Here is a 20,554-nt window from a genome sequence, read left to right as displayed (position 1 = left end):
CAGTGAGCAAGATACTGTCTTTTTGACTGAGAGATAGAAGAAAAACCCCAGTATTTGCTAAGCAAAATGGATCTAGACTATATCACTTTTCATGAGCTCTGCATTTGCTTAGCTATAAAAAAACCCTCATATTCAGTCATAAAAGACAATTGTACAATGTTGAATGAGCAAAATAATAACCACAAATTGCTAAGGGCACGTGCCAGCAAAGGCAGACAAGAATTAAAGTGAAAAAACATGGCTGAAAAGGCCACATATTTATTAACATAAATGCATCTAACTACCCCCAAAGGCAGACATTCCTGGGAGGTGATGAGAAGCAAAGAGGCATGGGCAGCTCCTTATCCCATCACTGTCCCCTACCCTTTTGAAGGGCTTGTATAACAAACAGTGAATGTTCTGGCTGTGCTGCTGCCAGCGCCAGACCTGCTTATGCAGAGTTTGCCATGCTGAAAACTGGTTTGAGTTCTTCAGGAAGAGCATGTGTTCCTGCGGATCCTGCTGTCATCAGCCTTGAATGGCAGGTTGTTCCTCTGCTTCCGGGTAGGGGTGTAATCCTCTGCTCCCAAGGCAGTACAGTCCCGGGGCCTTCCTATTTCTCTCTTCCTTTTTTGTGATCTGAGCAAATGAAGCGTTCCCATAAAGCCTACAAAATGTCTCTGAACCTCAAATCTGAAAAACCCACTGGTACCTGAAAACTGTCTAACCAAATTTTGCAATTACTCCCTGTAAAACACCACAAAAGCCCCAAAATATGTCAGTAATGCACACCAAGAAGCATAGAAGAAGCCAAAAATATGACAACAATACAGCAGTCTTGTGTGCATTGGTGGACAAAGAGAAATACGAGTAAGGTATTTCTCTGTGTTTCCTTTCAATTCCTTGCACATCACGAGCAGTGCAGAGGTCTCGCTCCCGTTTGTGTGCAAGTAGGGAAGGTGGTGTGTGTTTGGTCCCCTTCTTCCCCACCATCTTTCCTTGCCACTCTCATTCCTCCTTTCCATCCCTTAGGAGCTTCTGGAAATCTTTGGTTGCTAGGGAACAGTGCTGGGAAGTTCTGCTTGGGTTGCATAGTGGGAAAGATCCAAAGTGTACACATGCTGTCCCAAGCCATACTGTTGTTTCCTTACCTCTCCTCCAAATGCTATTCTTCCTTCGCTGGTGGCCTCCTTGCAGGCCACAGGGTTTGCCTGGGAGAGCCATGGGCTCAAGGAAACCTCTGGTGTCCTTGGGGCTTGCCTCAAGGCACACCCTGGTGCTCCCTGGCTCCTTTCTCAAGATAAAGCCTTGCCTGAGTCACAGCCATGGAACATGGGGGTATTGAGGTGCCTGGCAGTGGCCTGGTGAGTACCAGCAGAAAGACTTTGTTCCACACCATCAGTAGCTCTCACACCTCTTAATATCCAGAGTACGAGGGTGTCCTTGGCCATGTTGCTGCCAACACTAAAATGGTCTTACAGCTGCCTTTAAGTGGTCTGGTGCTAATATACCGCCTGATCTCCCAGAGGTGATTTATGTTCAGCTAGCTGCAAATGAAGCTTCTGTCTACCCAGTGTACCTAGTTCCCAGAAAAGGTATGTCTCTCTGTGCCAACTGCAGCAGTGTTTGGAGGCCAGCTATCCTTCTTCATCCAGCAAGCGGCTTTCACTTCTGCTGCCAGGACCACCTAGCCACAGATGCTACCAACTAGTGTATTTTTGGCACGTCCCAAACCACATAGGTTCCAACCACAATAGAATGTGACTAGGTAGGAGGTGGAAGTATTTACCTCTTTGGATAGACTCTGCAAGTGCTTTGAACCAAGGGCAGAACTTAGCCAAGGGCAGGATTTAGCTTTAGGTTTTGTGGCATGAAAAATCAGGTTTTGTCATTTAAGCAACAGAAGCAACAAAATATGGAAGAGTTACCAGGAACCGAGAGTAAATATTGAGCAGTCCTATTCTCTGCAATGACCTGGGTTTGGCAGAATGTTCACAAGCCCTTCCTAGCAACCATAACATTTAAAGGCAGTTGCGAATGGAGCTCTGTGAGCGAGGAAACCACGTTAAGCTGTACCAGGGAGCGGGGCTGTAGTAGGGTGCTCCGGGCGCTGCATTCTTGATGTGCTATCAGGTTTCAGTACTATTATGAAGAAAGCTGCAGGGGATTTGCGTGCATACCTAACACACATACCTTCGATGTTCACACTGTTAGATCCAAGCAACGAATAGGATCTTCAGGTCGGATGTAGCTTCCAAAAGGCTATTAAATAAATGTAGCTAGACAGTCAGGTAATTGTCCTGTAACAACTGCAGTCAAATCTCGCCTAGGCTGGGCTAAATTTAGAGCCTGTCCAGGGACGTAAATAGAACAACTCCAGAATTACACCAGGATTATCAACAGCAAAATCTCTTTCTCCCTCCCTCCCTCCCTCTCTCCTCAGTTCTCTCTCTTTCAGAGCAAGGGAAGCACGTGTACAACGACACTATTCATATTTCTGCTGCTGTTGAGAGGCTGACGATAGGATACCGTAGACTTTGACTTTGCCATCTTCTATTAAATGAGTTCTTCCTAAATAGAAGAGAAAATTGTTTTGCTACCACCTTTTGAAATGTGTTACCATGTCATGTGGATTTCACAATGATGGAATTGCTAGTAATGAGTGAATGGTAAAAGCACATCCGAAATGCAATGCAATGCAACGGAGTTTTTTCCTGCTTTGCAAGGAGTGCCTACAGATCATGCCTTTGGACATAATAAATGTAATTTCCATTTAAGAAATGACAGTACGGGCTGAGTTCCCTATTTAACATACCACACACCAGAATGAGCCCAAAATATATCAAGCCAGGAAGTGGGTTAATTACAACAACTCGCCACCAAACCCCTGGTATATTTCAAGTACATGGAAAGTGTATTTCTATTTTGGACACTGACTTCTTTAAGAAAACTGTGCCAGGATGTCAGCAGGCCTTGGTCGCACTCTGGCAGACACTTTTAGCAGCATCAGCTTCCTGGAGGCGCTAATAATTATCAAATTTGTTCGATAGACAGACAGCTATCAGACAGCCGTATATCCCAGACGTACAAAAACCATGTGGCTACCAAGGGATCTGCTCAGACAAAGAAGTTCAAGAGAAGCGCCTGAGGCCAGATCCTCAGCTGCAGAAAATCAGCCAGGCACAGTCGATTGGCCTGCCTTGCACTGTGTGCCTTTTCTTTGGAGGAAAACCCTGCCAAGCCATTACAGGGCAATGGGAGGTCACAGAGGCAATGGACTGGATGGGAAAGGGAAGCTCCTGCAGCAGTTTCAGGCTGGGCCTGGGGAGGATCACATAAGCTTGGTACAAGATGCTTTACATCTCTGGAAGAGCAGAAATGCTCTGCAGTAGAGGCTGCTTAGATCCCTTGTATGCTTACCCTAATTTGTGCAGACGAGGGAACAGATAGTTCTTCCTAACAGGATATGAAGTTGTGTCTGTGCTCAGTGAGCTGAGCAGTGCCTGGGCACAGCCTCAGTGATGTCTGCAGTCATCTGTGCTGTGCAGTTCGGAGCCTTCTCTCCTTCACACAGTCTTGTCCTCTGCCGCCTAACATGGTACCCACATGTGGCTAAGGAAAGAGCACAGCCCACAGGCTCTTCCCTGTGGGCAGTGTGGAAGAGAGCGCTGTACAGGAGGAAGAAAGGCAGAATGGATGCAAGCCAGGCTGTGGACCTGGACTGGATTGTTTTCTCATGTAGGGGAAGTCTGCTGGTTTTCCAGGCAGATCATGTTCTCTTGTACCTGCCTTTACATAGTGTCTGCTCCGATGCTCTCCTCCTCTGGTTGAGGTGTGCCTTGCTAAAACATGAAGCACAGTCTCTGGGGGCAGCAGGACTTTTAGCACGCAGATAAACTGAAGAAATATGCCACAGGCTGCCACTGGAAAATACTCAAGGGGGGACACTGAGATTTCTTGGCTTGAATTACTGCCTTCAAGGCAGCTTGAATGGCTACCTTTGAAGAGTCGTGAAGGTGGCCAGTGGCTGACGGAAGTGGGTATTGTATTTTCACCGGTATTTCCCTTCAATAAGTGAAGGAAAATGCACTGAAAAAGTGCAGCTCTGTGCTGTGGCATGGGTCTTGCAGCATCATGGTGGTGAAGACGTGGGGCAGAGGGTAGAGTGGGCGCCTGACACTGCTGGGACATTGCTGTGGTCCCAGGGCTGCCCAGTGGAGCAGTTTGTCCCTTGTTTTACATCACTGCCACTCCAGTTCTTTCTCCATCTCTGCCTATAGGCTTGGGCCTGTTGTTGGCAAAACCTTTCATAGGCCTGGAAATGAATTGGACTGCTGCTATCTAAGCCTGTACTGCTGAAAATAGGCTGTGCGCGTTTTCCAGTCTCGAAATGACACAAGGGCACTATCAGTGAATGAGTTAAGTGTGAGGTCTTTGTGACCTTAAAATGTGGAGGGGAATAAATGTAAAAGGCCAGAAAGAGAAGTGTTGCCTGTCAGTAGTTATATTTTGAGCAAAATCACTGAAGTTCCGCGTTCACTTTCCAAGCAGTAGCAGATTTTGCAGCAGGTTGTCTGGTTTGAGACTTGACCGCCCTATTCACTCTGCTATTTCTCTGGAGGCCAGGGCAAATTTCAGGGGGATTCGGGAGCTCCTCGCAGTCAGGTCTACAAACGAGTCCACTGATGACAGTCCTGCAGCTCTGATCAGCTCCACGCAGCCACCCTTAGTGGTACCACCAGGAACGGCCTCTGGCGCAGGGACTGCCCCTGTTCTTTCGGTCTGTATGGCAGGAGGTGCCTGAGCAAGAAGAGAGGGAAGACCTTAAACCGAAAGTTGGAACTGGATGGTAATGTGATACGGTGCGTTTCACCTCCAGGTCATGAATTCAAATCAAGCCTGTTTCGTGGTGACCCAAAATCATTTCCACATGGCCCAAAAGACATGCATGGTGAACACAGGGGTTGCTGTATCCAAACAGACAAGACAGTCTGGAGATAAACGGTTGCACAATAGTTATTTGTCTGGAAAAGTCTGCAAGGTATAAAGCTAAGCAGTTCCTGATCCCTTTATATCCCTGAATCATGAGGGCTTGGATTCATTGCAAATAACTTATAGTTTATTTCTGCCTACTAAAATGTAGGTTTGTTTCTTTTTTTTTTCCCCTACGCTATAACTAAGAATAACTGGAACGTCCCATTTGGCTTTCTCAATAGTCTGTCTGTGTATGGAGTTATAAATAGATAGATACATATAGAATCATAGAATAGTTAGGGTTGGAAAGGACCTCAAGATCATCCACTTCCAACCCCCCTGCCATGGGCAGGGACACCTCACACTAAACCATCCCACCCAAGGCTTCATCCAACCTGGCCTTGAACACCGGCAGACAAAAGAGCCAGCTCGTATTTCCTTAGGTGCATATCAGGAAAACCTCAACGCTGCACTGTGTGCTAGAGTTGTTCTGAAAGGCAGGAATTGCTTTGTGATATTTTCACAGAAAAATGTGAAGGTGCTGAACTTCAGCTGAGCAAAATGCACCAGGAATGCTTAGCAAATACATCACGGATGATAATAAAGCAACAGGGGAGCACAACCGAGCAGCAGAGACTCTAAAAAGCAGTCAGCAACAGCAGATCCTCCTGCTGCCAAACTGTATCGAGTTTAGCTGGATATGCCAGTTTACACTTTGCTTGTGGTATTGAACCACTGATACAAGGCCCATTAAATGGATATTCAATAAGCTGCACTACCCTAAATATTCAATGGAAATATAACCAGTACTGCCTGAACCATTATAAAAATTAATAACATCTATCAAGAGCACTGAAGTAACAGCTACTGTGCTTTGAATTTTGGTTATATCCTTGATAAACTTTGATCCTTGATTATCCTTGATAAACTCAATGGGGTTTTGTGCTTGCAGGTGAAGTTCAGCTAGCAGATGAAGAAAAACGAAGGGGTTTCCTTTCCTGTTCTAACCATTAAATTTGTACTTAACAAGGCCTGTAATGGTGGGATATCCCACCTGTAGTGCTGGGATGTCATCTGTGAGGAAGGGTCGAGCAAAGCAGCTGAAAAATAAATAGGTTCTATGAGCGTAAAAGAAAACAGAATTTGACCTTTGATACATTCTTTTTGCAGTTTTTATCCTCTCACAGCATCAACCCGCTGCAAATGCAGCAGCTTTCAGACATTTTGTAGTGAAGGTAGCTTTCTAGAAATGAACCGTATGAAATCCTAGCCCTGCTGAAGTCAGTTGTTTGACTTCCATTGGGTATGTACATACCTGACCGAATATATATGCCAGTGCCTGAATTTCCTGGCTACCAAAAGAGTGATTTGAAGCAGTGTGTTTTGAATTTGCCAATTAGAATATAAAATTTTGTTGCCAGTCAACTATTAGAAGTCACTTTGTGTACTTGGGAGACTCTGATGCTCTCTGCTCTCCTCCACGAGCGGAATAGAGGTACTATTTACTTTGTCATCAGCTAAAATTATTGGTGCAGCTCCCGAGATCTTGCAGGGTTTTCCAGCAGCAGTCAGGGGAGGTCAGTTTAATAAGCTAATAAATATTTTTTGAATGACCTGACTTTGTATTTGGTATTAAAAACTCAGAGGAGTGCCAAATAGAATAGAAAATAAAGGATAAAAGTTCCACAGATTTTGCCAAAGTTCCCCACAGATTACTATTAGCTTCATTTATGAGACTGCACAGAGAACTGTGAAATCTCCTTTGAACTCTAAGGGCCAGATGGTTTTGCTGTTAGATCCTAATGACCCACAGCAGTGTGCATACACAGACGCCACGGTTGCCAGTTGACTGCAAACATGCCATGGAGGCAGGAGAATTCATGACCTGTGCTTCCAAAATACCTGCCAGTCCCGCTTGGATGAAGGGGACATCTCCCCCTTGCTTTTAATGGGGTGAAAAAGCATTTCTATGAGCTATGCTCTTGAAAGAAAGATAGTTTCTGCAGCAAGCTTTGAGCATAACTGCACTAGAGGAGTGAATGACAGGCCCACCATCCCATACAATCCTGCTGACGGTCATGAAGCTGAAAGTAGTTTTTGCCCAGAGGTGAGGGCTCTTTTGCAGGCTGCATTGTATCACTGTACTGGAGAAGATAGGGAAAGCCTGGACTCGAACCAATTAAAGCTGCAGGGCAGAACAGTAGTTCCTCTGCTGTCATATGGAACTGCTTGGAAGACATGATTTATTTTGGGTTATATGGGTCTCAACTGGTATAATATGAACTTCCTGATTTTTCGAGGATATGTAGACAAAAAGACTAAATGTGGTTTTACTCATCTTTTAATTTAGAGCTACAAGTGTCTGGGTGACCTATGAAATTATTTTAATGATTTCTGCACAACGCTGATCTGTCAGCACGATGTATGTCATCCTAACTGGGTATTAATTTCCATCATGGTCATTTAGTCTCACCAGCAGAGCCACGTCCATGTGAATGTCCTGTCTGTGTCAACCTGAGGGAATAAAAGAGAATCACTGTTGCCAAGAAGCATCAGTCAAACATCTTCATAATACTTAGTTTGAAGAGGAAGACAGAAACACAAAATCTGGGAGTGCTGTGAGTGTGTCTCTTGCCCTTGGAGCTTCAGGGACAGCAGTCAGGGGATGATTTGTGTTTAAATCAGAGCTTTTATCTCGGATCATTCAAAACGTGTTCCAGCATTGCTCATACTAGCTGGCATAGACTTACCCTTCTCCTTCCTTATTTTTATAACACTGTGAAAAGTAACAGGGTAAGAAGTACTCCAGTGAACGAGGAGTGTGACAAATTGAATTTGAAACAACTTTTGCCCGCAGTTACAAGATGAATATAGACTCATCGCATGAGGCTGCCCTTTTGTTCCCCTATAAAAAGCAAAGAAATTGTTTGACCAGTAACTGTGTAGGCCATAAGGATGCAACTAAGATATTGGCAAAGAGTAAAGTAACAGAATGTAAGAATAAAATGGGGTATGTGGTGACAGAGGAGGAGTGGAAGAAGTGTCTTGTAGAATATAAACAGCTGGGCTTTGAGCAGCCAAAGCTCACAGCAAAGACAAAGCTACCCAAACCTTTGCGTACTTCCTTCATTAGGTGGGTTAGTTTTTATCTGCTCAGAAGCAGAACTCTTATCCTGAAGTTTTAAATCATTATCTTTCGCCTTAGCTCACACATGCCTAATAGTTCAAACATGGCAAAAGAAACCCTGCTGTATTTTGGATTTGTTCTTGTATGGTAGGCATTTAAATGACACGATCATAGGGTTTTTCCAACAGTGTCGCTTGTTCTTTCTGTCTCATGCATGTTTAAGAAAGTGACTTAAGGTTGACTTGTACTTGAATATAGTATAAAAAAAACCCTGAATTTTGCATTCAAGTGTGCAGTATTTCAGCAGACACGCATTCATTTTACAATAGGTGTGGTTTAAACAGGATAAAAGTAAAATGTGAAAGTCTTGTGTTGCACAAAGCTCCCCTGACATATGATCTCTAAGCTCCCCTTACATCTGATCACTGACAGAAGCGAGAGAGGCTCTGGCAGAGCAAAATAAGGTCTGCCATCTTACTCTTCAGGCTCCTGAGGAGGATACATAACAGTTCAGGACACTCGTGTCTTGTGTGTAGCTTTATTTTGCTCCTTAGCACCTCTTTCAAGTCTCTCGTTCTTGGCTTTTTTATGGTTCCAGTCTTTTCCATAACCAAGACAGATTCTTTTTCTTTCCAGCAGTTGCAACACTCTTCTGAAGCAGAGGTGTCTCCCTTGAAGCCCTGAGATGATCTTTTAACTCAGTGAACGCAAAGCTTAGCGTTTGACACACTGTACTGTGTCAAAGTTCCCAAAGGCATCACAACCCCAACAGTTAAAGAGATGAAAGGGGGTGCTTGGGAACTTTCTCGTGATCCCCGCACACATCCATTCCCCTGGTCTGGGGTGACCTAGGTGAGCGAACACCGTAGTCCTGGCTGGGCTGCATCAAAAGGAGCGTGACCAGCAGGACGAAGGAGGTGATCCTGCCCCTCTACTCTGCTCTCGTGAGGTCTCACCTGGAGCATTGTGTGCAGTTCTGGTGTCCTCAACATAAAAAGGACATGGAACTGCTGGAACAAGTCCAGAGGAGGCCACGAGGATGATCAGGGGACTGGAGCACCTCCCGTATGAAGACAGGCTGAGGAAGTTGGGGCTGTTCAGCCTGGAGAAGAGAAGGCTGCGTGGAGACCTCAGAGCAGCCTTCCAGTACCTGAAGGGGGCCTATAGGGATGCTGGGGAGGGACTCTTCGTCAGGGACTGTAGTGACAGGACAAGGGGTAATGGGTTAAAACTGAAACAGGGGAAGTTTAGATTGGTTATAAGGAGGAAATTCTTTCCTGTTAGGGTGGTGAGGCACTGGAATGGGTTGCCCAGGGAGGTTGTGAGTGCTCCATCCCTGGCAGTGTTCAAGGCCAGGTTGGATGAAGCCTTGTGTGGGATGGTTTAGTGTGAGGTGTCCCTGCCCATGGCAGGGGGGTTGGAAGTGGATGATCTTGAGGTCCTTTCCAACCCTAACCATTCTATGATTCTATAATTCTATGACTGGATCTGGCTGCTTTTGCCTGGCCTGCGTTCATCCGGATAGCTCTCCCAGGCTGCAGCAAGAAACGCAATGCTCCTGAAAACCAGCACTTGTGGTGGGTTCAGCAGCCACAGGCTGGAGCCCTCGGCGTGACAACGGGTGGGCACGGCTCCCGGCGTGTCTGTGGGGTGCGCCGTTCCTACCGGCTGAGGGGCTGAGCCCTGCTTTCCGGCTTTCATAGCCATGCTGCTTCCATTTAAGGAAGAAAGCATAACACACACTGAACTCCAGGTCCCAAATCCAGTGGAAACCTAGCCGGCAGTCAGCAAGCGCTGCCAGGGAGCGCTCGACGTGAAGCGCTACGATAGCGAAGGTCTTGAATGACTACGATTCTTGACAGGCTTGGTCAGTATCAGAGACAGTTTCCAACTGGGCAAAGTACAATATTTTCTCTCTGCTTTTTATGAATGGCTGGATAGGATTGTGCTGGAGTCCGAGTCCCCTGCGAAAGCCATTCATAAAAATAACAACCAAACAAAACAAACACACGCACAAAACTTTCTAGGTCCAGTCCAGAGCCACTGGGTGCCAGGGGCTGGGAAAACATGCTGGCAACTCGAGCCCCAGCTATCACTGAAAGTATTCAAGGGGCTTTTTGGTGGTCTGAAAAGTATGAAGTGCTGTGTAGAAGGGCAGCTGGTAGAATTACTGTGACACATACTAGGCAGAAAGCCAGAGCTGGCCTTGTTTCAGACATTGTCTTTCCTCTCATTGAAGTGTCAGGACCTAATTCATGGAAAAATTGGTGAGTTGGCAGCTCTTTCAGAAGATTTCATTGAGCTACAGTGTGTGAGAGTCACATGAATGCAGAGTGCGTGGCCAAAAATGTATGGGGATTTCTGAGCAGGAAAAAACAGTCAGCCTCTAAGAATGTCTGTGGATTTCATGTGGTTTGAGAGTAAACGTGCACAGGTGTAATCAGCAGCAAAAAGAGAAAACAAAGCAGAAGAGCACCAGCGGCAGATTACTGAAGAGCTCAATGAGTTCTGTAATTACAAAGGATTTCTTTGAAACAAATCATGGCTTTGTCCAAAGGCAGAAAATGTCCATCAATGAGTTCAGGGCTTGCAGTCCACCTGGAGAAGGCATCAGTAAAATGTGCGCCTTGGTAATAGCTTCTCCATTGCAAGGGTATTTAATGGAAAAGAAAAGGGTCCACCCTGAAGTTTAAAGACGGACCCAGCCATCACATAGGGGTTTTTTTTTCTCATACTTATTTGAGAGCAGAACTTGGAGCCTGGGGCACAGACACAAAAACAGAACAGCCCTAGGATTCCACTGAATTGGAAAAAGACTGCAAATAAACAAAGCATCTCTTGTTAAGATGGGACACTTGTGGTGGGCAGTCTGAATTGAATCAGTTACATAGAATTTACATTTTCATTGATCCTTCCCGCTGAAATATTGCTCCGAAAGGCCAGTTACACTAAACTGCTTATTCAGAAATATTCAAGTTATTTCCTACTACACTGTCATGAAAATTAGGGCTTTGGCCATGCAGAGGGACAGCATGTTGGCTTCTGCCCAAGAGAGGCACTAAAATCACGGCTAGGATTAGGAACAGGCAGGAAGGAAGGGCAGGAAGAAAATCACTGAGTGCAATTCATATACTTTGAAAACAGAAAGTCAGGGGGAGGGGAGAGAGGCTGCAGCTTTGCCCCACTAAAGTAAGAAAAGCCCTTTTGTGCTCTTGGTGTCAGGATTTCATCCTTTATCTGTGGTCTTATTGTTCCATGCTGCTCCTAGCACCCACAAGGTTTGTTACACCAGCTGGGTGGTGGTGGTGTATTTTAAATGTGCCTGTATTAGCTCTTTATTTGGTACTCCTCCTCCTTCCCTGGGGTGGGGCTGAAACACACTGGCACCTTGGTGGGTCTTCTGACTCGTGTGGGGACCGTGTTTCCCATTCCCGAGTGGAAGCAGCCAGGAGGGAGACTCGCTGAGGAGCCCTTGGCTGTGCCACCAGGTCCTGCACAGGCAGGTGAGCACAGCCTGTGGCTCTCCCTGCCCACACAGCCAACCTGCCCAATGATGGGCATCCCCAAAAACACATCATCAGGTTCATGAAGGTCACGCAGCATCACTTTTGTGCAGCTAGGGACCTCAAACCAGAACTTGTGAGGGCTAAGGCCACTGCCTGCCCCAGCCTCCTGGCTTTGGCAGGGATGGCTTTCATCAAGTGGGAAGCCCTGGCTTGGAGATGTGGTTATGTGTCCCTCATCTCTCTGTCCAAGCTGTGCTCCTGCTTATGGCCAGGAGAAGGACTTTGCCACAGTGGAGCATTCCAGTCATAGCTGAAAGTGATAAGAGAGTGAACAGCATCAGGAGAGGCAACAAACTCTAATTACAAAGTTAGGCCACTCTCACAATCTGATAAGTAGTGCAGCAAAGCAAATCTAGCAGTACCATGGAAGAGCTGAAAGATGTAACATGCTAAATTAGATTTCACCTTGGTTTTAATCATACAAACTTAACATACTGCTCTGAATCAACAGTAATCTGAACTACTTCAGAGCAAGGTCACAGATAGGTGTAGGAGAGGCTGGGTGTGAGAGCTGGGTATGTTCATCACTCTGTTTTTGAATGTGGGCTTTGCCTGTGTTTTATTCCTATCGCTGAAAACCTTTTTCCCACCATCTGCGAAATCCCGGTCAAGTGGCCTCAATGAGTTTCTCACCGTGCTGTTGTTTTACTTTTCAGCCTCAACAAGTGGTTCAAAAGAAGCCTGCTCAGGTAAGGAAAGCTCATTTAAATTCTTAGACTAATTTAAATGAAATAATTCTTCCATATTTAAACAGGTCTCCTTTACTGTAGAGGATGAAGGGAAATCCATCAATCATTTGAGCTGGGGGACAGCTGTTGGCTTGCTAGGCATAATCACCAGAACAACTCATGCAGTGGCCCTTGGGAAGGAGAGGAGGAAACAGTAGACAGTGCTTGCTTGGTGCTCTTTCTGCAGAGGCCACCTTGCCGTGATAATGCGAGCACACGCACACACAGCATGTGATACGTATCTCTGCATGTCCTGAACATGGGTTAACTGGAGACTGCTTCCAGCAAGGAGGAGGCACACGTATAAAAACCTTCTCCCCACTGGTCTAAAGGAGTCTTTAAGTCCACAAAATAAAATAGGCTGAACTTGGTAACTAGACTGGATCCATCATAAAGGCTAACACATTTGAACTTTTTCTGTTGGATTGTATTATTCCTCTTTAACACCCTTGGACAAAGTGCAAGCCACAAGGCATTATGAAACTGGTCAAACACTGTGTTTACAGTTGCATCCATCTTCTTTCCCCAGCCTGCCCTGTGTTAAAAAAACACTAAAATGTAACTATGCCCCTTCTTTATATACGCACCAGAAGAGAAAAGACTGTTGGCATGGGACCAGGTCCATCACTGCTTGGCAGAGTCCATGGGCTGTGCTGCTGTACGTCTATGCTCAGTCGAGAGCATAAAGGGTCCATTGCTTTTCTAGAGAAAGGTCTGCTTTCAGAAGGAAATAATACTTCTGGTTTTCTGCCTTATGGTTTCAATACATTATTGTACAATGTACATAATTGTGTAATAATAACTGTAATCTGAATTAGGAGCTGTTACATAAGAAACAGAAAACATCCTAGCTGTGAGGTGAAGGGGTGAAATGATGTAGCTCTCCAAAGCATGTGCAGGAATCAGGTTTCTACAAAAAGAAATCAATACAGTTGCAGCAATGGTGAATCCATGGCACCGGCAATAGTATTAATGCCTCTCCAAATGGCAGAGATAACGTACAGGATAAATGTAGTGGTATTTTCAAGTGAAGTAGGTTTTGTAAGGAGAGGTAATGTCTTATATTAGGCCAGTTTACGCAAGAAACACAGCATCCGTCTCCAAGGACTTACCGTCTATAACCTTCGGACTACCCCACACAATTCAAAACACACCAAATTGTTCTAATAAAAGATACTTCCTCTCCCTGGTCTCATTTACATCCTTCAACTGTTACAGCCGCTATTGGGCTATTCGTGCTACAACGTGGTAGTAAATCTGCCAGTGGGCACAAGGCCAGTCATCTCCTCTGTGGCACCTGAGAGACAGGGAGGCTTAAACCCTGCTGTGCGAAGGAGGCCAGCTCTGGGAGGCAAAGACTCCAGGAGGTGGTTCATGTTGCGGTTTCCTCTGGCACGGAGCAGAGCTCATACCCACTGGGGCCAGCGGGATGGAGGGGTCTAGAGCTAGTTGCTGTGCCCGCAGCCTGGCTTGGCAGAAGCCATTGCTGCCGATGGCATGTGTGGAGCTGTGAGGTCTCCAGTCTCCACGGGCACTTACTCCTGCAAGTGTTTTGTTTGAACAGTAATCAAGTGCTAGCCCTAGCGCAAAAGAGGAAGAAATGTCTGGGTCTGAGGTTGAGCTGGGATGTGGGAGGACAAAGAGGGAACCTGGGACTCCATCTTCTGGTAGCAGAACAAAGTAATGACAGATTTAATTGATGGTGAAATGATGTAGGCGTTTAAACTAAAGCACCAGGGTTCCCTGTGTGGATTTTCCTGTCCCTTCTTTCCTGAAGCAGTGATTCCGGTGGGGATGCTGTAGGGTGTTTCAGCCAGACGGATGCAGCCGCTGCTACACGGAGCCTGGGCAGCATCTCCGTGGTCAGAAGCAGAGAGAGAGAAAAGGAAGCCCTTTGACATTCCCATTAGTAATGGAAATGTTTGTATAGAAAATGAGGAGGCACAGAAGAATGCATGAAAGGAGAGAGAGGGCTTTTTAGAAATCCCCAGTCACCACAGCACAAGTAGTGAAATGACACCCTTTGAATTGTTTGTATGCCATGTCTTCACTCAGAGAACATTGCTTTGTTTTCCAGCCCTTGGCCTGAGGGATGTTCAGTGAAATCATTGACTTGTCTTTAACCCTTTCTGGTTTTAATAGGCCACTCTCCCATGCTTACACAACACTGAGGTTTTGCTGGGTGTGGGTACATGGCAGAGAACAAAAACTATCACTGTGAGCAAGCGCTAATGACGGTGTCTTCCTGAGGTTGAAAGCAGGAGGTAAAGCAGTGTAATTCCTGGGACAACGATCAGGACCTTCATGCTGCTGGGTTTCACTGAAGTCCAGTTGCCTTCCTCCGAGTTCTTTTTACACTACTGAATTTCCCTTTAAAGGAGAGAGGTTCAGCCTCAGAATTCAGACAAGAACATGAGCTCATGCAGGCTTCCTAATCTGAGCTGTCTAAGGAAATAGTGATAAATTATATAAACATAGGGACTACATGGAAGTTCATGGAGGATAATGTAAATCTTACACTACATTCAGAGGAATCTCTTCCTTTTCCATCTGTTTCCTTCAAAATATCCTCCCAGATGGCTTTACCATGTGGCAGTCTGGACTAACTTAGAAGTGTATCCTTTCTTCATCAGTGAGGACTGTAAGAGGTTACACTTGAGAACTGCTATGTGATAGTGAGCGTGTTACCCCAGCCTGCTATGGTAAAAGCGGCAGAAACTCTTGGTCAGGCTTCATTCGTTGACTTTTTGGTGTATTCTCGAAGTTTTCAGTGAATGTTAGTTTACATCGCCATTACTCTTAGCACTGCTGCTTGGGAGGTGGGCCTGTGCAAACCTCATTGAAGTTCATTCCGCAAGGCCAAGTGCAAGGTCCTGCACCTGGGTCAGGGCAATCCCAAGCTCAGATACAGGCTGGGCAGAGAATCAACTGAGAGGAACCCTGAGGAGGAGGACTTGGGAGTGTTGGTTGATGAGAAGCTCAACATGACCCAGCAGTGTGCACTCGCAGCCCAGAGCTCAGCTGTATGCTGGGCTGCGTCAAAAGGAGCATGACCAGCAGGTCAAAGGAGATCTCTTGTGAGACCCCACCTGCAGTCCTGCATCCAGCTCTGGAGCCTCCAACACAAGAGGGACGTGGAGTTGTTGGAGGGAGTCCAGAGGAGGCCATAATCAGAGGGCTGGAGCACCTCTCCTATGGAAACAGGCTGAGAGAGCTGGGATTCTTCAACCTGCAGAACAGAAGGCTCCAGGGAGACCTTAGAGCAGCTTCCAGTACCTAAAGGGGGCCTACAAGAAATCTGGAGAGGGGCTTCTTACAAGGGCATGAAGTGACAGGGCAAGGGGGAATGGCTTTAAACTGACAGAGGGTGGATTTAGATTAGATATAAGGAAGAAACTCTTGATTATGAGTGTGCTGAGGCGCTGGCACAGGGTGCCCAGAGAAGCTGCGGCTGCCCCATCCCTGGCAGTGCTCAAGGCCAGACTGGGATGACTCTTTGAGCAACCTGGTCTAGTGGAAGGTGTCCCTGCCTGTGTCAGGTAGGTTGGAACTGAATGATCTTTAAGGTCTCTTCCGACTCAGACCATTCTGTGATTCTGTGATTCTAGTGCCTACGCCTCTTGGGTTTGTGTCGTTCTTAAAAATAAGCAGAAAGACCAGATACAATTCTCATTTTATGAGTAACAGCTCAGTTCCCATCACTCTTTCGCAGATTTTAAGCATCATGCAGAGCTCCGTCGTGCTCTAAATCTCTTTATGAATATCTGCTGTCCAGTTTAGGCCCATACAGATGCCTGTATAAACCTTTGCAATGTCTTCAAACATCCGCAGAGCACTGACTATTTACCATCACACAGACGGTAAATGCAGCAGTAAAATCCACTGGAAATCTACCCGCCCGTATCATTAATACAAGCCTTTAAATGCTGTGGTCTGTACACATCTTTGCGATGATCACTGACTCATACTCTCACACTTCCTTGGGAAAATGAGGAAAAGATAGGCAGCCTGACTGCGTGACATTGGTAAGTTTAGCACTCTCATGGAAATACGTGTCTAAACCTCAAAACCAAGACATTCCTTTGAAATCTGCTCTGTCTCTAAGGAATGACAGCCAGATCTTACAACCATGATGCAGGAATATTCTTACTGAGGTGTGTAAATAAGCAGTCCAAATAGAAAAGTCTCAATTTTCCTCGTTTTTAAGCAATTTGTAGCAGCTGCAGACTCAGCCATATGGGGGAGTTACACACTTAAGTAATACAAAGGAAATAGATATATTTAGGAAGACACCATGAAAGCTATCAGAGTTTTCTGGAAACAGGACATGTTTTATTTTTATCATTCTGGAGAGAAGAAATACTGAGTGTAGAACAGCCCTTTGAAAATCTTCTTATAATCTCTTTGGGAGGTCTATGCAAATCTCAAATCCTTTGTATCTGAGTCTGAAAGGCAGCATATCAGTTGAAAGACAGTCAGAAAAGTAGACATAAAGCGTATATAGAAAGGTGTACACAAAAAAGTGTACAGAAAAAGTACACCAAAATGCACAAAGTGTACTTTGGCATCTAATGCCAAATATAGTAGATGCTTTTAAAACAATGATGAGAAAGATCAAATCCAAACAAGAATAAAAGCGAAAAAGAAAAGCGTAATTTTGCATAGGAAAGAAAGTGGAGATTTGCTGTATTTTTTTTCATGTTACTCATTTCTAAGTCTTGGTATCAATAAGGTTACGTGTGTTAATTAGTCCTTATATATATATATATGTACACACACACACATATATATATATACACACACAATATTGAGGTCCTTTCCAACCCTAACTATTCTATGATTCTATATATACACACACCCCCACAACCACAAGTTATATATGTTCCCCAGCCGCATCCATCACGTATGCCTACTCAGTGTAGAGCGCAGTAAGGCTCTGCAGCCCAGGAGCTACATCTGTGATTCACACATTCATATGCAGCCCAAAAGCAGCAGACAGTGAGCAGAGCTGAGCCTGGGACCCTTGGTGGTTGTCGTGGCAGGTCTGACGCACTGGGACATGCATCAGGCACATGCTGCATCACCTCTCTGTGCTGTGGAATCAGTCTTCACTTCCAGAAGCTTCAAGCATTCCATGGATTTATTTTTGCCCTTCTGGGAAATCTCAGACAGAAATGTGGTAGAAATACCCCAGAGATACACTTCAGGAAGTCAAAAAGAAGCTTCCAGTGTCAAAGACGTGAGACAGCAAACCCTTCACATCCAAGTGGGTGCACATACACATCAGAGAGTGTGTGCCACTGTCCAAGCCCCTCCTTGCAGCCCTACTCAACTGAGCCTTGGCTGTAGAAACACTGAAAAACTGCCCTGGAGGTTGACCTGGTGCCTCAATTTGTTGTTCATCCCAATGCATCCAGCAAGCTCTGTTGTGTGTCGTGTACTTTTTCTGGTTTTCCCGATACAGGGAGTCAAGAAGTTGCCAGATCCCAGAGGTAAAACTTGATTTTTCAATGATACGTGGAATTTTATGCTTCAGTGTAGGGTGAGTGCGTGTGTGTTACATACACCGCTCCAGAGCGTCCTCTGAAAGTCTCAGTTACCATTCTTTTGTTATTGGGTTTTTAAAGCAAATACTGAATGTTTTCCCAAAGACAGCCTTGGGGGACATCTTACATGCACTTGAGGCTCTTGGTACCCTGTGAAGACATGCTGAGCAAGGGTTTATCACAGCTCCATCAGCTCAGACTCACTGTACCTCCCTTCCCATGTGCAGCCTGGACCCAATGGAGCCGCTCAAAGCTTTCCCATTGGGGCTGAGCCTCAGACCTGTTGTGGGCCCTCCGGCTCAGTGCCCTGCCTCCCACCCCCCCCACATGGGGGAACAATGCTTGTTGGAACTGGTCAGGGGTTTTGCATAAATAGCTTCATGTTTTTATTGACCCTTTTCCCCATAGGTGTCCTTGGAACTTTTGTTTTTCCAGAGCTTCCCAATATTATGATCACTTGGGAACTGAGTGTTTAAGATAAAAATAGGGTTTGATCTGGGGCCTTTGAACACTTTGACTTCGCAAAATCCTTCCAGATTTTGCCTTTGAGTGTTCTGGAAACATTTTTCTGGTTTGAAAAGACCACTTTAACAAATGGATAATAATGCCATGGGAACTCTTACGAAAAATGGCTCCAATTTGAAAATTACGTTTCATTGTTACCAGTTCCTGTTCTTTATATTTCAAGCAGCCTGTAAGGATGGGTTGGTGCAAAATGAAAAAGACAAAATCGGAGTACCAAATATGTAGACTATGGACAGAATTATTAAGAAATAGGTGGATGCATGAACTGCAGGAATGGATCTACCATTGAACTGGGAGAGATTTGCATTTGATTTTAAGGGAGGTTGTGAGTGCTCCATCCCTGGCAGTGTTCAAGGCCAGGTTGGATGAAGCCTTGTGTGGGATGGTTTAGTGTGAGGTGTCCCTGCCCATGGCGGGGGGGTTGGAACTGGATGATCTTAAGGTCCTTTCCAACCCTAACTATTCTATGATTCTATGATTCTCAATCAGGAAAGCCTCATGCTTTCTTTATGCCTGCAGTAAATAGAGGCTTTATGCCCTTACTGTTTTTCTCCGTCCAGCACAAAATGGTGGCAACTGCATAATGTGGTTTCCGAAGGATGACATATTCAGTCTTATTTTATGACTGGTTTATTGTGACAGGGAAACTGAAAAGTTTGTCTGATGACTGAAAAAAAAAACACCAAAAAACCCTGAAAACAAAACATAAAACAGCACAGTTTTTGAAATAAAACCCAAAATAGTCTGTTCTATGAACAGATGAAGCACTAGCCTGTTCTAAAGAAAGAAGGCTAGAAGAGGAAGCCAGGTATTACTGACAGCAAATCTTGTGTTACATTATGACAGAACTTCTGAATACTCTGAAAAATGTAATTCAATGAGGCTACACCTAAATATCCAAATCAGTGTAAGATTCCGGTTTCCAAGGCTTTAGGTATTTGTGATTGTCATTTATTACGTAGCTATGATAGAGCAGCCATTGTTGAGATGGCCGCTTCAAGAAATTCGGCTGTAAATAAATTAAACAAATAAGTTGAGATCTTATGTGACCAGAAGGAGGGAAAGAAAAGGGAAAAAAATACCTTCAGAGCAGGAGTATCTTCAGATATTCTTTTAAAGAATGACTTTTAAAGAGTCGGGAATCAGAAATCCTTGCAGCGATCTGAAGGTGCAGGGTTCTGCTCTGCGAGGCAATTTCTTTTACATTTGTGTAGTTTCTTTTATGATAGTGGCAGGTTCATAGAATCATAGAATAGAATCATAGAATAGTCAGGGTTGGAAAGGACTTTAAGATCATCCAGTTCCAACCCTCCTGCCATGGGCAGGGACATCTCACACTAAACCATTCCACACAAGGCTTCGTCCAACCTGGCCTTGAACACTGCCAGGGATGGAGCACTCACAACCTCCCTGGGCAACCCATTCCAGTGCCTCACCACCCTAACAGGAAAGAATTTCCTCCTTAGATCCAATCTAAACTTCTAAACTTGTTCTTAAACAAGTTTTAACCCGTTACCCCTTGTCCTGTCACTACAGTCCCTGACGAAGAGTCCCTCCCCAGCACCCCTATAGGCCCCCTTCAGGTACTGGAAGGCTGCTATGAGGTCCCCACGCAGCCTTCTCTTCTCCAGGCTCAACAGCCCCAACTTCCTCAGCCTGTCTTCATACGGGAGGTGCTCCAGTCCCCTGATCATCCTCGTGGCCTCCTCTGGACTTGTTCCAGCAGTTCCATGTCCTTTTTATGTTGAGGACACCAGAACTGCGCACAATGCTCCAGGTGAGGTCTCACAAGACAAGGTTCACACTGGCCTCTCTCAGTGTGGGGACGGCAAAGACTTTGCCAGCAAGTACCATTTCACACAATGAGCACCTGGAGCCACGGGGCCATTATCACAAATCAGTTTTACAAAGATCGCTTTCATAAAAGTTGCTTTTGCTCGCAGCTCACGTGAGTACCTACCAGTAACGACAATCTCGAAGTAGCTCACCCAGCATTTCCACCAGTTCATGGGGAGCACAGAGGGAAAGGCAGATGGTTTTTACAAAGGTAGCTTAAGTATTTAAGTGTGCATCATAACCACTGCTTCAGCAGATTCCCAAATAACCTCT

The 20,554-nt window shown here is 45.4% G+C and overlaps 1 protein-coding gene across 5 annotated transcripts in view; it reads left to right on the top strand.

Annotated features, from left to right (window-relative positions):
- The window catches only part of HMGA2 (high mobility group AT-hook 2), a 122,756-nt gene that overhangs the window by 84,746 nt on the left and 17,456 nt on the right, over positions 1–20,554 (top strand). The window contains exons 4-5 of one of the 5 annotated variants that reach the window (XM_065680539.1): positions 12,303–12,335; positions 12,562–13,551. The exons of 1 other annotated variant lie outside the window; for it this stretch is intronic. In XM_065680539.1, the coding sequence (XP_065536611.1) occupies positions 12,303–12,335; positions 12,562–12,609 (81 nt within the window). In that variant the 3' untranslated portion in view covers positions 12,610–13,551. 3 more of the 5 variants (XM_065680626.1, XM_065680450.1, XM_065680368.1) reach the window with 3 other exon arrangements.

The sequence above is a fragment of the Lathamus discolor genome, chromosome 1 (assembly GCF_037157495.1).
Source record: "Lathamus discolor isolate bLatDis1 chromosome 1, bLatDis1.hap1, whole genome shotgun sequence".
In the NCBI taxonomy this organism is placed as follows: domain Eukaryota; kingdom Metazoa; phylum Chordata; class Aves; order Psittaciformes; family Psittacidae; genus Lathamus; species Lathamus discolor.
This window is presented reverse-complemented; position numbering and strand designations above follow the sequence as displayed.